At 52.8% G+C, this 18,587-nt stretch overlaps 4 protein-coding genes across 4 annotated transcripts; 1 reads left to right on the top strand and 3 right to left on the bottom strand.

Annotated features, from left to right (window-relative positions):
• Positions 1-361: 361 nt before the first annotated feature.
• N7539_000241 (uncharacterized protein) lies at positions 362-2,502 on the bottom strand (the record flags this gene model as incomplete). The annotated part of the gene is made up of 5 exons (XM_056929845.1): positions 362-1,122; positions 1,445-1,663; positions 1,747-1,851; positions 2,238-2,294; positions 2,412-2,502. The coding sequence occupies 5 exons, from the start codon at positions 2,500-2,502 to the stop codon at positions 362-364; spliced, it is 1,233 nt and encodes a 410-aa protein (XP_056794138.1).
• Positions 2,503-9,132: 6,630 nt separating this feature from the next.
• On the top strand, positions 9,133-12,733 carry N7539_000240 (uncharacterized protein; the record flags this gene model as incomplete). Its single annotated transcript, XM_056929844.1, has 3 exons — positions 9,133-9,655; positions 9,798-9,914; positions 9,984-12,733. 3 exons carry the CDS (start codon positions 9,133-9,135, stop codon positions 12,731-12,733), a joined length of 3,390 nt encoding a protein of 1,129 aa, XP_056794137.1.
• Positions 12,734-14,124: 1,391 nt separating this feature from the next.
• erg1 (squalene monooxygenase erg1) lies at positions 14,125-15,663 on the bottom strand (the record flags this gene model as incomplete). The annotated part of the gene is made up of 1 exon (XM_056929843.1): positions 14,125-15,663. One exon carries the CDS (start codon positions 15,661-15,663, stop codon positions 14,125-14,127), a length of 1,539 nt encoding a protein of 512 aa, XP_056794136.1.
• Positions 15,664-16,564: 901 nt separating this feature from the next.
• On the bottom strand, positions 16,565-17,948 carry N7539_000238 (SDR family oxidoreductase; the record flags this gene model as incomplete). The annotated part of the gene is made up of 5 exons (XM_056929842.1): positions 16,565-16,654; positions 16,985-17,114; positions 17,193-17,486; positions 17,566-17,672; positions 17,742-17,948. 5 exons carry the CDS (start codon positions 17,946-17,948, stop codon positions 16,565-16,567), a joined length of 828 nt encoding a protein of 275 aa, XP_056794135.1.
• Positions 17,949-18,587: the final 639 nt, after the last annotated feature.

Here is an 18,587-nt window from a genome sequence, read left to right as displayed (position 1 = left end):
GAGAACCCAAGTCCCTCCCCCCGTATTGCACCCAACTGTCACATACAAACAGGACAGGTTTTCCAAATACTTTCTCACGACGCCCGGAAGAAGACGAAGACAACACCGGGACTGCAAAAACACGACAACTCCAACAGACAGACAAAACAGACCAGGTGGAAGGACGATGACCCCAGACCCTATATGCATGCTTTGTGAGAAACACGCCAAAGCCAACGAAATAACGTGATGAGCAGCGAGAAGCGCTCACATGTCAGACAGCACCAAGCAACCAACTGCTACAGTCGAGTCCCGAGGAGGGGAGAAGCCCCCGCCCCCCCCCCCCCCCCCTCATTGACGGACAAACAGACGCTTCATGAGTTCAACCCCAGACGGAAGCCTGCACTCCAAGTCCGCTCTTGGAGCTCCAGACACCACTGTTGTTGCTCCAGCCAAGGCTGACGCCGCCCGATGAGTCTTTGGCATTTGAAGCAGTAGTCGTGGGGACAGCGGGAGTCGAGGAGACAGACGCGGAACGCTCCCCAGTGGCAGCGGCGGCCTCATTTGGAGTAAACCCGAAACCCAGCGGAGACGGAAGTGGGGTTGTCGAACGCGGCTTGCTCAGCGCTGGGTTGGAAATTGAAGCGGAGGTGGATGGTCCAGACACGGGGCGCGAGCCAATGAGTCCCACGGCGCCAATAGGTCCAGTTGACGACTTGGATGTGGAACCTTGTCGCGAAGAGGGCGAGTCGGCCGCTCCAGGCGAGGACGCTGAGGTACCGGACTGCTGGGGGAAGCCTGCATTGATGGCCGAGCTTGGTGAAGAGGTGCTGTTGGCCCGATTGGGAGACTGAAGACCAGAGGTCCCGTCGGCCGAGAGAGGCCCCGCGTGGCCCACGCCAAAGGGACCGCTACCGCGAGGGGAAGCGGCACGGGCAGACGAAGTTGGGGTGCCGGCGCTGGGAGTGTCGACCCGGTTGGCATTGTCGTCCGCGAGCGGACCGGGAGGGAAGAAGGCGGGACTCTCGTTGCCGTACAAGGCGCGATGCTGGCGGGCTAGAAGATCACGTCGACTATCTTCACTCGGCGCCGCGGGGCTGTTGGACCGATCGGATTTGCTGGCCGACATTTCGGCGAGGAGGCCTATGGGAAAGCAGAAAAGAATGGATTAAAAAAACTGGACACAATCCCACCATTTCAGGAGACTCGGAAGGAGGCATTGACAAGGATGGAGAGAAAAGAAAATGGAAAAGAGAAAGATGCACAAGAATCATATTATACAGAGCCGACCATTACATGATGATGACAGATGCAGATGTTCCAGAATCAAGATAGGATCAGAGATGGTAGAGAAAAAGAGAACAAAAACACCAAAAGGGAACAACGATGCTGATGATGACAGGACTGGCGCGCGGTGTGGGAATCATTTGAACAGAGGAAAGAATTTCGATCGGCTACCACGTACTTCGATTGTACTGCTGCTCCTGGTGGTAGTTGCGGAGCTCCCGTTCACGCTGTGCTGCCATCCGACGCTTTGCCTGCATCATCTGCTCTACCTCGTTGGGTCGGCCCTGGTACCGTTGTGCGGCATAGAAGCCTTGGGCGTTGCCCGCCGGGTGCATGCGAGTGTTGTCGAGCTCGCTGATGGAGTGGTGTCGCTGCGGGCTACCACCCATGCGAGGGTCTGTCGGGCAACGTCATGAGCACAAGGGGATTTTAGGTGTGGTTTTTAATACCTTCGACGGTGGGGGGCAGCCGGCCACCTACCGTACTCAGGATAGGGACGACCCATCATCATGGGCATCGAGTCCCGGCGCGGAGCAGTCCACAGCTTGCCACTTTTGACGAGATTGTCAATGGCACGGTCGATCTCTATTGGAAATGGAAGATCAGTTAGCGCTATCATTCTCTCTGACTGCGGTCACGTTTCCCGAGCCGGTGCCGATGGTTCTGCATGTCAGGTCGAGGGGTGTTTTCTCTTTCTCTTCAATTTCACTGCTGGCACATGCCAACCCGAAAATCCCCGTGGCATGTTGCTCACGTGGTATGACATTTTTTCGAGTCACCCCGTTGTTCTTCTCTTGTCCAGGCGGGTGTTGCAGAATTATCCAGAACTCTTCCCGCGAAGCCCTCTCGTGACTTTACCAGACCGGCCACATTGACGAAGTAGTGACCTTCTGTTTCCAGCCGAGGCTGCACCGCACAATGCCGGGGAATACTTCAACGGGGGAAAAGGGAGATGGTATCATGGACCGTACCGTCAAATTGGGAAGAAAAGGCCGGACTGTCATCGCGCTGGGAAACGGAGCTCGATCCTGACGAGGTGATCCGATGTCAGTTACGTGTTTCAGTTCGCCGGGGTGGTTTTCATTTTTTTTTTTTTGAAGGTGATGTTGCGCCCTGTACGGGATGGGCGACTGAAAGGTACATACCCGACCGAGAGGGCGGCGCCGGCTGTTCCCATGAGGCCTGGCGGGCAGTAGGAGCTTGCCAGCCCTGAGGCTCATAGTACGAGGCAGACATGGCCGGTGTGAGAGACGTGGTGACGAAGAGGGTTGATTGCTTCGTGGCCGACTGGAACGTTCAGGGGGGGGGGGGGGGGAGAAGAGCGGCACTGAAGTTGATCCGTCCGGGTCGAGGTACTCTGGCGGAGCGGGGAGACAGGAAAACCCGTGAGCCGTGATTAACCTCTTTTTTTTCCTTTGCAGACGGATGGGGGGGGGGGGCAGTAGGCAAAGACAGGAATTGACCGGAAGGAAACGAGGCCGCGGGAGGACAAGAGCGGATGGGAGAGTAGTGGTAGTGGTGGTAGTGGTGGTAATCGTAGTGTGCGCCTGAGCGAACTGGCCTGGGAGGGGGGCTTCAAATTGGACACCAGGGCACTGAGAAATGCCCGTGGGTCACTGGGTCTTGTTGTTTCCTGCTCACTATGGCCGGTGTCTGGGTCTGTCCCTCTCTCTCTCTCTCTCTCTCTCTCTCTCTCTCTCTCTCTGTGTGTGTCTCTCCGGCTTTTTCTCTTTCTTTTTCGGGCGTGTGTGCCGTACTGCTGGGGAAGATTTTCTGTGTTTTTTATTTTTATTTTTATTTTATTTTTTCTGTGGTTCCGCTGGACGGTGCGGAGCGGGTCTCTTTCTTTCTGGATTGGCGGATGATGGAGACAGACTTCGAGAAGAGGGGGCCATGTTCGTTCCCAACACTGTATGCCCGTCGGATGCTCCGTCATCACCATTCTATGATATACGATGGACTACTATAGTATGGGTATAGACTACAGAGTCTCCACCATGGAGTATAGACCATATAGTGGGTTACATAAAACCAGAAATCAGAACCAGAATATATGAACAGTCGCATGTATTGGCGAGCGGGTGCATGCAACATGGGTTACAGAAAAAAAAGATGGGGGTCGACTTGCACTGGGCATTTGTACAGAAGCGCCTGCTGGACCGATCTTGAAGTTAAGAGAGGTTACGCTGTCCCACGAGTCAAGATTGACCATGACAATTCTCATCACGCTCTTAGTCTGACCTTTCAGACAATGGACAGAGCATCGTCGGGATGTCGGCAATGGCGGAAGGGAATGAACGTCCAAGCACACACCTCCTGCACTCCAATTCAGGCTTCCAGAAGCCACGACTGTGACGATGATGGAGTTCCCCGCTTCGACTAGTAAGGATATAGTAGTATCGCGAAACTACAGTTTGTCATGTCAGTTGGTACTACCGCCACTCGGTTGCCGAGACTGCCCAGTCAGACTGTGAGTAGTTCCCCAATAACACCGACATCGAGGTGGTACGTCTGGTCCTGCTGCGCAGTGCGTACTAGTACGCCCTAGAACCAACAGATGTCTCCGTGGTGTGGTAGGAAAAACGATCACAAGCCGCTGTGGGCTAGGTACATACCAAAGGACCGACATTTAGTCGTATGCACGGAGGTACTAGTACTAGACTAGTAGTACCTTACCATCGTCATACCACGCTTGGTCCTAGTCCGAGTCTGGTCAACCTTTAAACACGCACGGCCATAATTGTCAACCTAGCGCTGGTGACAGACGCATGTACTTGATTGACGAGCTCAGTGATCCTCGAGCAATTGGGGAGTTCCTCTAGCGTTTGCATGGTGGACCGTATACGAACGATAGTGAATGGTCATTGGCAACTTCATCTGAACTGCTTGGTTGTACCTATTACCTGCTAAGTTAGAACCTACCACCTAGTAGTGTGGGTATATTTTGTGGCGCTGTTCTCAACCCAATATCTACCTAAGATACCTACCTAAGGTACCTACCGACAAACACCAGTACCACACCAAAATGTAACACAAGCACTTCGACCCTAACTGGAGGAGAGGCATCAAACCTGCGTAGGCTTCCACCAGCTGAGGGTTCACAATGCATCATCTCTATCGATCTTTGAGCCGCTCGGGCTGTCATCTGCTGGCTTGACATCCATAAAGGTCATACTGCAACTGTCGTCATTCCCCAAGCGACCGAATTGTTACATAGTCCTGTCTACCAGGTAAGTATCTGGTAGGCAACAATATGATATAAAGTTGTAGATATTGACATATCACCCCGACGAGGACCCAGAAAATGACCTAGTTGCCGTTGATCTCAATAGGATGAAATAACAGTCCAATATGGGTTTCTTTGTTTTGTAGGAACCTAAAGGTGATGTGTTTGAATGAGGTGGAAGCATTCTAGTCAAAAGTCATTCGAGGCGGGCCCGATGTACCGGGCACTACATTTCAATTATTGAGGGTCGAAACTACTTCCGGTCCTCCTTCAGTGACCCCAGAAAATGCTTGATCAGTGTATTCGTGGTGTCCCGGAAGTCCATATCCACAAAAACCGAACACTGAATGGGCGCTCAAGATTGCCACGATCGAGAGACGTGCAAGCTTCTGCTGGCAGACAGCTGGACGCGACTCGTGGAGCTTGGCGCCAAGGACAAGAGATCTCCTCGAGAGAAATATGAATATCTGAAAGCAGTGTATACGTTTGCCTATGCCTCAACGCCCATTCGAGGGAGAGAACAACAGTAATACGATCGTTCCGTCCAGGTCCACAGAAAGAGATACCTGAACTGCTTGGCACCGTTACACGAAAGTGTTACCCTAGTAGTTTAAGGACGGGTATCTGGAGGTCGGTCTATTGGGAAGCTTGGTGACCGCGGACGAGCTATTCGTAGTCCCTCCACTGTCACTTACGTAGATCGCCCCGCGTGTTCTCATGAGTGAGTCAAGTCCAAAAGATAAGCCAACGATCATCTTCCTTATGGGACAGTACGGGAGTGGTTGGAAGTCCTACGGCCGCCATGCTTTGCTTTGCTGCCTTGCAACCGCCTGGAACCCCGCAAGCTCTTCTTCCTCCAGGGTTTCTTCTTCCCCCTCCCCGGATCAATTTCTGGAGCCTTGGTTTTGATTCAAACCCTCCGTGTTGTAACACCGTCTTTGGAGTACTCTTTTGACTTTGAGCTAGGTTTCCAGGTGCAGATCGCTGACTTCAAAGACCCAGTCTGGTCAGTTTGTTCTGGACCTTCATCGCTCCTTAGCCAACCGTCGATGTAACAAGGATGAAGCTAGAAGCGGGACGCCTGGACTGAAACCACTACAGTCCGACGAAGGAGACTGATGCGACGAGGAGGGGACCTCAGTTACGAGGGTTCCTTGGTGAATGATCTCAACGGCGAGAACGCACCCTGTTCATTTAAGATACCTGCAGTGAATACTCAGCTCTCGCAGTAGAGTCAGAACCCCGCTTGACCTGGACCAAGACGAGCTCTTCCGGGCTTGAATTGTGAAGAAAGTAAGAGAAGGTGGCCGTCAACTTTGTATGCGACCAACAAATCTTGATTTCGGGCAAGCGAGGTACCAGAATGCAGAGTGATGAGGTCTCGCAGTAAACGGGACCTACTGTCCTGAGCAAGATAGGTATATGTCCAATGTTGAACGATGGTGGCAGTACACACGAGAAGACCATAAGACCGCGAAGAACCGCCGAGTCAGGCCTCAGAGGCCACTTCGCGTACGATCTTGTCCCTGAGAAAGAAGAACTCACTCAGTTACTGCAGATGTGACTATCGGCTCCCGATGACCGGGGAGGATCAAGACAGGGCAAGGTTACTGTGATGGTAGCGGGGTCTCTTCCTTGGAGCCGGGGGAAAGCAGCGTCCCAAAGTTGGACAAGACCGGCGTCAAAGCATCGGGATGAACCTTAGGTCATTGTGTTCCTTGGAGTGGAAGTGCAAAGTTGGTTGAGAGACGACGATCCCGGCGTCCCTTGATTAGATTATCGTGTGGTCAGCGCCCAGCACGTGCAGAAGGTGCAGAAGGTGCAGAAGCTGCAGAAATGCGGGGAGATGTGCAGGATGACGAATGTCTGGAATATCGAGTCCCCGACAGATGCAAGGAAATATGATGTGTACATCAAGTAGCCCATTCCGCTCTTCTGTTTGGCCAAGGCCATATGCAGCGGTTCTCCTAGACTTCTACAGAGGATGACCCTCATCTTTGAATCTCAATGGGCCCCTGGACTCGACTTTGATCGGATCGGTCCTGATCTGGGGTCGGGTCATCGGTGGAAAAGAGATAACAGAATCTTGTCCAAAGGGGTTGGCCCCCGTTCCAGATATGGTACCTGCAGCTGATGGTCCGATGATGCGAGCCGGCAGCCTCCTCTTCCTCTCCGAGTCCGATCTATGGAAATCTACAGAATAGGGGCATCGGCGTGCATGTCTCACGTCTAACAGCAACGCAACATCAGATGACATAGAGCAGACAGAAAAGGAAAGAATGGTACAGGAGGGTATCACCAGTAACTACTATCGTGAGCCTATGAAGTGCAACAAAGAACTTACCTAGATTTCCCGGGGGGGGGGGGGGGGGGGCGCACGCTCTTCCGGTGTTATTCATTTGTTTTTTTCCCCCCTTTTGACATTCTGGATAAACCACAGGACTCGGTCATCGGCCTTGGAAACGTTGATTAAGGGGCTGATGTATGATTGACGGGCGGCGTCCTGATTCGGTTGGATGTGCCCCTTTGACGGATTTGAGAAAAACAACATCGGGGTTGCCCAATTTCTGGACGTCCATCAATTGAGGAAGTTCATTGATTGAATGCTGCACGATCACGGGGCCAGATCAATCGTGGTTGGAATTGATTAGACGTCCACTGACCGCGGTGCCAGTTCTGCCCGGTCCCATCTCTTGAAGGCGACCGGGACTGCGGATCTTCGACATCTCCCCATGAGAAAGGAGAAAGACCGTCCAGCTGGGCTAAGAGTGGATGATCCTGGTCGCTCGGAGACCGGGTCTGACTGGATGGTGAGGTTCATTCATTCACCTCGTCGGTCCTCGTAGCCATCGAATGGAACGGACAACCACGATCAAGTACCAACCCTTGGACGTCGGTCGCACAGGAGCACATCTGCAATGTTGTCACAGGTAAAACGGTCGACGCCGGATATTGGCTTCACATTGACCACCTGAACCGCCCTTCATCAAGAACCCTGGTGGTTCAGTTGCAGGAATAATCGGCATAGATTGCGTAGATCTCAACTGGACATCTCCCGAGAACTATGAGCCATCGCCCTTCAGATGGTCAGGTCAGACTAGGGTCCTGACCTCAGACAATGCGGTCAGAGGCAATGCAGACAATGAAAGGAGACGGTGCAAGTCTTGCCTGGGCCAGTCGAATGGGCAAGGTTACCTATTTCGGTGGTAACAGCGCATGTCTTAGACAGGAGGAGAAAACGAGGAGCCTTCGACACCGTCCGAGGTCACTTTTCTCCGGGTTTACTGCCACTCATCGATCATCGTCCATGACGATGCATGTTGGAGCAGAACGCCTACTATGACCAGTATTTTTCTACGACCGTACTTTCCACCGGCACCGTGACCACCTGCCGTTGATCATCAACAGCTTCATCAGATCGTTGGAAATTATTACGGTAACCGGTGTCGAGTCGACTAGGCGACCTTCTGTAGCAGAGACACCGTTCGCACCTACCACCGACGCACCCTCAAAGCCCAAGTGGTGGTGGTGCTGGCACCAAACCTCCTTCTCCTCCACCATCCCCTCCAATTCACCCACCCCCCCTTCTCAAGAAGAGTCTAGGAAAAAAGAGACGCACTCCGAGTCCACTTCCTCGACCTCCTCTCTTCCCTCATTCTCGATAACACCTCTCTCGCCTCACCTCATCTCGTACACCCCCTCCCCTCCACCTACTTTACTCAATCGATTCGACCGTCCATAGTTACGGATCATAACGTGCGGCGAATTCCCTGCAATCAGTTCCGCCCCCCCCCCGGTCGCTCATCCATCTTCCATCCCCTCGGAACGCTGGTTCTTCAACGGAGCCTCCCATTGTCACCTCTACGACCTTTTTTCTGGTGGACAACCGCTGGGAGAGTTGGAGGAGGTGATCGGCCCGTGCTTTCCTCTCCCACGACCGCCGAGTCGGACGCTGCTCGGCGACTTCGTCTCAAAGATCACGTCCGCGTTGCGCTTTCCTCGCAGACTTCTGGTGAAAGAATATTGTTTGGGTGATCGTTCCAATCCTGCCATTTAGTGGAAGGGAAAAGTGCCCGTCGCGCACTGTTGAGTGTTGAGACGTCTGCATCGGACTGATCTGTCGGGGATTTGCAAGAGCCCCAGTTTCTCGCTGGTGGTTCTCTTCTGCGGATCCAGTTTCGCCGGTTGTCTTGCCTTTCATCCTCTCCTCCACATTCGCCATTCGGCCAACCCTCACTCCACCTTCCTACACATCTCACGCACAGCCCGTCACGATTTCCCCCACGATCGGTCCACGTCATTGACACACGCTACCTTTTTGTTTGCTCTCCCTCTGTCCTTGCAGAATTTTTCGAATCCGGCTGGTGTGCGGTTGAGATTTTTCCATTTCGACGTATCTACGGTTGGAAGTGGAACCCGGAGGGGCTGTCTGAAGTCGCTGGTGTGGGTGCGAGTTCCGTGTGGGAAAATCGAATCTCTCTTCTTCAAATTCGCCCCGAGTCGGATTCAACCCGAGTCCCGGATCCTCCAAAGTGTGAGAGCGAGACTGCTTCATGATCTCACAAATCGATGGGCATGCGCACGGTTCCCACCACTTGGGTGACCTTTCCCCGATAACGTCGAAGCAGATCCCTCGCACGATGCCTTGGATGCCGCAGACCAACGCGTCCGAGGTCTCTTCTCGCCCTCCATTGACATCGCAACAGTCGAATTCCCTCCCCTCGACCCCATACCAACATGCGCGCAAACTTTCCCTGAACTCACGGTCACCGTCCCCCGTCCGTGGCAGCACATCCCCTCGCTCGACGTATTCGGAATCGACGCATATCCCTCCCTCGGCGCGAAAGCCTCTAGGGGGCTGCAAATATGAAACCGCCATGGCCTACTGCCGAAGACGAATACCGTACAGCCTCGGGGCGGATCTCCTGCCCGAGGAGAAAGAGGGTCTGAAGGAGCGTCTGGAACCCGACGAGGAGCGCAGATTGACCGCTGATATCATGGACCTCTATGACGAGCTGCTGCCTTCCGCCGAAAGCGATGATCGACGGCGGCAGCTCGTCGCCAAGGTGGAGAAATTGTTCAATGAGCAATGGCCCGGACACGAGATCAAGGCCAACGTCTTCGGTTCCTCGGGGAACAAACTTTGTTCAAGTGACTCGGATGGTACGTTAACCTGGCAGGCATGACGAATGTTCCTCATGTAATTGAACTCTGTGACACAACCCACGGGGGAAGGGAACAGAGGCGCAACAGAAACAGAAACAGGATGCGAAACAAAGACGTGCGAGACTGACTTGACTGGCAGTGGACATTTGCATTACGACGGATTACAAGGACCTGGAACACGTGTGTCTGCTGGCGGAGGTACTAGCTAAGCGTAAGGATGACCGCGCCCCATTTGTTTTTGAGCGCATACACAAGTGTGTGTGTGTGTGTGTGTGTACGGTGCGTCTTTGGGACGTCGGCTAATGATGGTCTTGATTTTTTTCAGATGGGATGGAACGGGTGGTCTGCGTGTCCCATGCTAAAGTCCCCATCGTGAAGATCTGGGATCCAGAACTCAAACTGGCCTGCGACATGAATGTCAACAACACCCTGGCCCTAGAGAATACCCGTATGATTCGAACCTATGTCGACGTGGATGAGCGCGTTCGGCCATTGGCGATGTCGGTCAAACATTGGACGAAACGGAGGATTTTGAACGATGCGGCGCTGGGTGGCACCCTCAGCTCTTACACCTGGATCTGTCTGATTATCAACTTTTTGCAAACCAGGAATCCACCGGTCTTGCCCAGTCTCCAAGCACGTCCGCATGAGAAGCGGGCGACACCGGACGGCTTGGTGTATTCGTTTGACGATGATCTAGATACGCTTCGCCAGTTCGGCCAGAAGAACAAGGAAACTGTGGGTGAGCTCTTTTTCGGCTTCTTCCGCTACTACGGACACGAAATCAATTACGAAGAAAACGTCATATCAGTGCGCGAGGGGAAATTGGTGTCGAAGGAAGCCAAGGGCTGGCATCTGTCGGTGAACAATCGATTGTGTGTCGAGGAGCCTTTCAACACGTCAAGAAATCTGGGCAATACGGCAGACGACACTTCCTTCCGAGGGTTACACATGGAGTTACGGAGAGCCTTCAAGTTTGCGTCAGACGCCGATCTGGCAGGATGCTGTGCTCAATTCGAGTTCCCACCCGAGGAGGAACGAACGTGGGAGCGACCTCCTCCCCAACCGAGGCCTGTCATTACCGCTGCGTATGCCCCGAAAGGAGGCCGCGGGACCGGTGGCAGGGGTGGACGATATGGAAACAACCAATACTCGCGGACGGCATTCAGTAATGGTGGTCGCCGCACGTCCAACACTGGGAACAAGAATGCTTTCCGACAACCCAATCCAGTAGGCACTTCAGATCTTTCCTTCCAGGCTCAACAACAAGCCCAATTCTTGCTACATGACCAGCTGTACCAACAAATTCAACTTCTTCAGGCCCAGGAGCAAGAGTTGCGCATGCAGCTCCACAACCAGGCGCTCATTACTGGAAGGCCGCCTCCGGTGTTTCTCCGCCAGCCTTTCATTCAGTTTCCCATGCCGCAGCAACAGGATTTCCTTGGGGGCGATGAGACCGCCCGATCAAGATCCGGAACCGTGAGTCAGCCTCCTCTTGGATCGTCGCCCAGTCACCAGCAAAACCACTACACAAGCCCGACGTACGCCTCGATCAGTGCCGCCGCCACCCAGGGAACCACCACCAACCCCTCGTCGCCATGTGCATCCAACGGTCATCCGGATCTTCGCCGTGATCCTCGGCGCCCTTCACTTGTCAACGAATCGCCAAAGGCAAATTTGCGGACACAATCCCAGCCTGCCCGGCCTCAAATTTCCCCCACGCTCCCAGCGGTTCCGTCGCTGTATTCACTTCCGCAGGCCCTCGACACGCAGTTCTTGTCGAGACAGCCGCCAATTTCCGAGCCGTCGGAAATGGACGAGGTCGGCGGGGATGAGAATGTGATGCCGTCTGGCAGCCTTCCCAGCAACGCCTCTCATCAACACGAGGCCATGGACGACAGCCGAGTATCGGAGATGATAGGGTACTACTACACGCCACAGCAGCTGCAGCTTTATCAACAGAATGCACTATTATCGCCTTTGGCTACCACGCCTATGGGATTCGCCCTACCGAACGGCTACGCATCGTATATGCCCGTGCAGCCAGAGTATAGGTCTGGGTCATTCTCGTCAGAAGGGGTCAACCCTCGATCTGAACAAATGTCACCTCCTGCCCAGCCTTTCACCATACCGGGACAACGACGCTCCCCCTCGCGACCTGCACCGGCAATGGATCGTGGACCGCTGATTGTAGACGGCTCGGTGCCTCCCAGTGAGTCTCGCCAGCGATATGAGATGGATTATGTCGATCCATATGCGACCGCCACCCATTACACCTCCACGTCCGACGAGCACAATATGAACACTCCAGCCAGTGCATCCGATTCTCTGTCGCAAGACTTCCACGATGCGATCTCGTATGACGCCGAGCAACAACAGGTTTATTCTCAAGCGCCGCTTCAGCCACTAAAGACCTTCTGTGTCAATGGCGTAGCTGACGCTCCCACCAATAACCCTGCTGAGCAGCCTGAACTCCTCGCCAGCCGATTGCAGAATCTGCACCTGTCCAACAGTGAAAAACTTGCCGAGTCCCCCGCAACACCCAAGACAACAAGCGATCGACAGAAGAACGGATCCATGCACACGGGCTTGGGAAAGGACACCGCCGCCACAAAGAACTCTGCAAATGAGAAGCCCTCGTCTTCCGGAACACCTCCGAACAATGAGGCACGTCCACAGACGTCAAACACAAAGCGTGGTCGATTAAATGGGGTGAATGCAAATGACAAGTCCAATGGAGTCTCTCACGGCAACGGTCACGGGCATGGAAATGGTCATGCAAATGGTCATTCGTCAGCCCAAGGTACCAAGTCGAAGGCCAAGGGCCGTCAAGATGCTGCAAACCCTACGCCCAATAATGCCGGTGACGGCAAAGATCGACACGCAGATCACGGGCCTCGAAAGACTGGCAACCATGCAAATGCCACTAACGAGGCCAATCATAGCGGATGGCAGACCACCGGCAAGAAGAAGCACCGTAAGAGCGGCAAGTCAACTGCCGCTGACTCTCGGTCTAGTGCGCACGGTGGCCGAGAACCTTTGCCCGATGATGTGTCTCTGCGGAAAGGCGGCTGATTGCGAGCACGGGATATTGCTCATGATTATCATATTCACGTTACCACAGCCTCATCGGAATTCTCGATGCCTCAGCCATGCCCCCAGCTTCAAAACTCCAGGTTTGCGCCGTTCGATGTTTCGTACGCCCCGGCGGCTTCCAAGAGTGAGAGCGAGAGCAGCCATTGCACCATATGCCATCCAACCTTGATGTCTCCCTTTTTACCCATACCACAGCTCTGTCGAGCAAATCTCAGACCCTATTGACGACTGTTTTCAGATTCCACGGCCATCTCGAATCTTTCTGTACCCCTTTTTGTCTGTTTGATGGATCGCTTATTCATTTTCCATCCATCGCATTCGTGTTGCTTTTGAATATGTGCTGTTTGATTAACGCGGTGTCCAGGAAATACGGTTGGTTCATGCATATTATATCTGTTTCTTTTCACAGCATCGCTTGTCATTGGACTGAGGGCATTCATTATCCATCATCGATCATCGTTTCAGGTGCTGCTACTGTTGTCTTTCTTTTTCCCCTTTCCATCTTTTTGATTCTCAGGGAGGTTCATCGTGTTCTTTATAAACTATTAACCCTGTTTTATTGTCTGGTCTGGACTGGACCAATGTCTCAGTGATATCTGTCTAGGTCGAGTCATTGTGCGCATGTTTTTTTTCCGCTTTTTTTTTCTTCATGTCTGCATATGAACCCAGAAAAAAGACCCTTCGACCTAGCATTTGGGGGCAGAAATGAAATGAATACCAGGCCTATGCCATCTACAAATTCGATCCGTGACGTGCGTATCTTTTATCTAAACATGACGTGATGTCAGTTGTTTGTGGCCGGATGAAGAACACAGAAGATCAGCCAGCTGGAGTACGTAGGATAGCTGCTCTGCTGTTGGACGGCTCTTCCCTTTCCTTGCTACACTCGGGCACAATTGAGTTGATTTGTAATAAAAATTTGTTCGTTGTTCTTGGTAATTAAGTAATAATAGTGATATTGTACATCGAATGAATCTCTTTGGGACAAAAACAGCGATACTTCCAGCCACAAAAGACAAAGAAAGATCTATACGCATAACGCAACACACCTTGAGGGCGGGAGAGAGCAAGGGAACAAGATCGACGTGAGCATTACTGAAGCGAGGGCGAGACCAGGCGGTGAAGATTGACCTGGTTGCCGGATTGAAATGATTCACTTGGGTGGATATGTCAAGCTGTGGGTTGTTTCAAGAAGACCAGCGATTGAAACATGTCCGGGTCCCAGTCGAAGAATATACAAAGTATAGAAGGGCAGAGTGAGAAGGGGTGCGATTGTGGAAGAGGGAGGCGTATAATACCCTTTCTTTTTCCCTGGTCGTGACATGGATCACACATGAGGGCGCGGCCATGCATGAAGAGCAGGAAGGGCGCTATGTTCGAAATTCGGCGAATATGAAGGGGAAGATGACCACGCAGGCAGTCCAGAAGACCATCAGGGATCGTACGGGGAACATGATCATTTTCGTAAGCGGAGTTTCTCGGAAAAGCACCCAGATGGAGAGCAATGCGACGGTAAAGAAGTGGCGGAAAAGTACAAAGGGTTGCTTGATCAGGCCTGCAAGGAGACCGACTGGTCCGTCAACGGGACCGATTTGGAAGTAGCGAAAGCAGCCTCGTTGGAGAGCGAGGAGATTGGTGTCTGAAGTCGAAGTTAGTTGAGGACAAAAAAGGACAAGGCGGGAGTTTTCGGGAGATGGTTGAAGGGTGAAAAAGAGAGAATGTATGTCAGAAGATGAGGTGGGATATTTACCATTGGCGGCAAAAAGTTGGTATAGCGCTTGAGCAAGGATATTGATGACGGATGAAGAGTTCTTGCGCATCCAGTGAAAGCGTGACAGTTGCTTGAGTACATGTGACGTGTCGCCCAGATTGGGGACCGCTTCGGGACTCAAGAGTTCGCGGATCCAGCAAACGTCGTTGAGAGCCACCGTCATGCCACCGCCGGTCAGAGGGTGTCGCATGTTCAGCGCATCTCCGACAATCAACAAGCCTGGCGTCTTATTTGTGGAAGCAGGCAAGAAAGAATTGGGCATGGAGCGTAGATGGCCCTGATCGAGAGCCGCCTCGAAGGACGGTCTGACACTGTCGGGTAGAGAGGGTAGAACAACATTTCGAAGGTGGCTCTTGACGCCACCGTTCTTCACCGAGGCCGAGGGGAGGTTTTCGGGGATATCGACCAGGATTCGTGTTTCGTGGGTACCGATCTGATAGATGAGGACGGGCGGTTTGTCGCTCAGGAGGACGTGGCCGGAATTGGGTGAGGGCAATTTGGCATCGATCAGCTCCAGACCCCAGAACTTGGACCGAGCCCGGGGTGAGTGTGGGTGGTGTGCCTTGCGGAACTTGGACGCGTAGCCATCGGCGACCACGTTCAACTGGCCAAAGTAGCAATCCTTCGCATTTCCGGTGAGACATTCCACGCCGAGCACCTGCCCCTGAGAGGAAGTCACCAACCCCGTCGCCTTGGTCTCCACGATCTTCACATTGGGGCACGCCAATGCGGCATGGCGCAGCTTCATGACAAACCGACCGTGGTGAAAGGACTTTCCGATCGGTCGAGGCGAGGAGGGGGTCTCTTTGGGATAGTACAATTTCACGGGCTCGCCAAAGTATGAGACGTAGTAGCTGTCCACATCGATGGCGTCGATGCCGTCGAGGCAATCGCGCAGACCCAGGCGTTCCAGGGCCAGCACGCCTCCTGGTTGAAGCAATTCACCGACAATGCGATCGGGCTCTTTCATAGACTGTTCCAGCAAAAACACACTGCGACCTTGTCGTCCCAGCGCAACCGCAAGCGCGCAGCCCAAGATCCCCGCGCCCACGATTACCACATCGGCCTCGTGGTGTTCGATGCGGCGTTGGACGGAGAGTTGAGACTTTGGCGCATGGCCATTCAGCGAGCAAGCCATGATGTGGAGAGGGGGGTCGTGTGGTTAAGAGTGATGGTCGTATCGAGGGTGCGGCTTCTGTAAATGAGGAGGGACCGCTCAGTGTTGTGGGTGCATAATTGAAGCTCAGAATTGAGAGATATCGCAGAGGATCGACTGGAAATTGAAGATCGGGCGTTAGTACGGTCTTGAAGAAAAAATACTCCAGGGCGGCTTAGCAGCTGTTCAACCCACCGAGGAAGTAGCAGCAGACTAGTTGAATTGACGTGGTTGCTCCTGAGGCCTTTTTGATCCTTGCCCCTTTGCGAAAGGTATGGGCTGATCGCAGTTCGCGATGAATTGATGGGCTGATCGATCGATCGTGGGAAAGGGGCGGTGGCGTGACATGTGAAAAAGTGGACAGAAAGGCCCGCCTCCGAACAAAGTCCGCAGTCCGCACTGCCGCCCATCAGCTTCAACCTTACCGTCTTGCCGTTTCCCCCTTGAGCCGCCCTCGATCGGATCAGATCAGATCAGATCTCAGATCTGATCAGATCAGCCTGATCTGGCACGAGTCTTGACCGGGTCCCTAATGACATTAGTTCCTGCCTGGGATCTCTACAGTATACAATATCTACCTTACAGTAGACACGGTGCTGCCGACTACATATTCTTCAGATTCAAAGATCAGCGAGGTGGGTATGCGGTGTGGAATGCGAAAAGGCGACTATCAATTCTCGATGGAACTCGACGGTTCAGGCGATGCGCGAAAGTGGCATAGAGAGACTGGAAAGTACACGAGTAGATCTCATTCTGATCAGCTTCTATCTCGCACGGCCATGGAATCGGCGCATCTCCACTGCCATCAGGATGTCTACATGGATAGCCTTCCTGTGTCAATAGTTACAGAGGTACACAGGTTACTCAATCTTGTGCAACCGGATCACTTGAACTCTCTGGATTTCCACCGTCCGATCAGTTTTGAGGTCATTGACTCATGAGACTTCTCGATGCTTGGCATTTGACCGGGTACCTAAAGCTGTCAATCCCAGGTCACTGCAGATGCAAAGTCTTTGCAGAGTGTTTGCAGAGTACATACGTGATCACTGCAAGGAAGACTGCTAGATCTGAATTCCAGAAGCCATTGCAATGATTTCCCAGGTATACCGCCAAAAAGCTACCAGTATCAACAGTAACTAGTAATCTAACTGCCAACTACCATTTACCTGGATCGGACTTTACCAAGGATGTCTCTGTTATTCAAACATACAGATCAGTCAAAATGTCCATCATCCAGGGGAGCAACAACAACAAAAACATCAACTCAACACAAAAAGTGGAAAGACGGCTGGACAGTACTTACCCTTCCATCCCAGCACCAGAAACTGCCAGTCTCGTCCTTTTCCGAAATTACCTTCAGCATGCACCGTACACTTTCCTCGGCGGAAATAGACCCGTGCACCTCCCACCCAAGGTCAATATTGGCCATGTCTCTGGTGACCTCCGGCATTAGCATTCGGGTTACTGTATCAGTGTATACAGTGACACTCGTGACTATAGATGACACTCACGTCTCGACTTCACCAGGATGCATGGCCAGAATCCTCGTCCGAGTCCACTGGCCACCCTTTCGAGTCAACTCGGCAGCCATGTGCCTGAGCATCTGGTTGAGGGCAGCCTTGCTGGCGCCGTAGGCTCCAAACCCATCTTCGTCGTCGCGGAAGATGGTCGTTGAACCCGAGTCGGAGGAGATAAAGACCACTTTGGACGGGGGCGAGTCCGGATTGAGATCCAACAGCTTCTGGGCACAGATGATAGGCCCGATAGTGTTGGTATGCAGATGAAGAGCAAAGTCGGCAAAAGAGCTGGGCTGACCGGTCAATGACTTCCTTTCTATTTTGGACCTGTTGAAGATTCCGTGGAACAATGCGGGTATCAACTCACATCTCGGTCGCGCGGTTAGGGTAGTGAAGAATCCCGGCATTCAAGACTATATTGGTGACTTTGAGGCCATTGACACGAGTAGCCTCTTTCACCTTGTCGGCAAAGCCCTAAAGTGACAAGACAGACAGGTGAGTACAATGTACATTACTGAAACAATCCTCGGTGAGGGTTCTTACCTGAATGCTTTGCTCGTCTGTGATGTCGCACTGTTCAATGATACATCGTTCTGGCCCTGCCTGCTGCGATTTCACTTCATCCAGCTTCTCGGCCTTGGATAAGTTACGGACCCCTGCAATGACATGGAAGCCGTTGTGCAAGAGTTGCCGCACAAATTCAAGACCGATGCCTCGTGATGCACCGACAATCACCCACGTGTCGCTCATGGTTCTGGACTCGGAGGAGATGAAATGAACCAGACTCCAATCTTCACAGTGATGTCCGTCTCGCTATCAATGATTCTTTATAGCAATCTCGGAGCTTTTGATCGGAAGGCGGGGTAAAGAGATTATGTGCAGTGGATCGCCTGGCGAACCATCTGTCGGGCCCTCTCAAGCATGTAGATAGGCTCGCGTAAGTATTGCCTAATATGGCAGGTATATCCCCATTCCTGTGAGGGGAGTGTAAGTGGTCCTCCAATTCCAGTCCACATATATCAAATGTGCTTATCAAGATACAACTTCAAATGTCCGAATGAGATAAATCCAGGTCATCATGAACAAAACAGATGGATGACTAGTGTTTGGTGTCCACTCCACTGTCCCTATCCAACACCCATGACTTGACGCGGGCGTGATATGTATCCCGTCTCCGCCACAGCTTTCAGCACACCGAGATGTCGGCTCAATAGCATCAAGGGGAAGGGTCCACCCACGTCCACCTGCATAAGGTAGCTCCGAGATTTTGGAAGTAGTCGTGTTCACCGTTCGCTGTAGGTAGGTAGGTTAGAGGTAGGCTCGACGTGTCGTACTCTTCTCGAATGCCGTTGGTATCTACCTAATACTGCCAACATGGATCAGGTCAGG

Source organism: Penicillium diatomitis (assembly GCF_028827545.1).
Source record: "Penicillium diatomitis strain IBT 30728 chromosome Unknown utg000001l_segment0_segment0, whole genome shotgun sequence".
Taxonomy (NCBI): domain Eukaryota; kingdom Fungi; phylum Ascomycota; class Eurotiomycetes; order Eurotiales; family Aspergillaceae; genus Penicillium; species Penicillium diatomitis.
The sequence above is the reverse complement of the archived record's forward strand: the minus strand, read 5'-3'. Positions and strand labels throughout refer to the sequence as shown.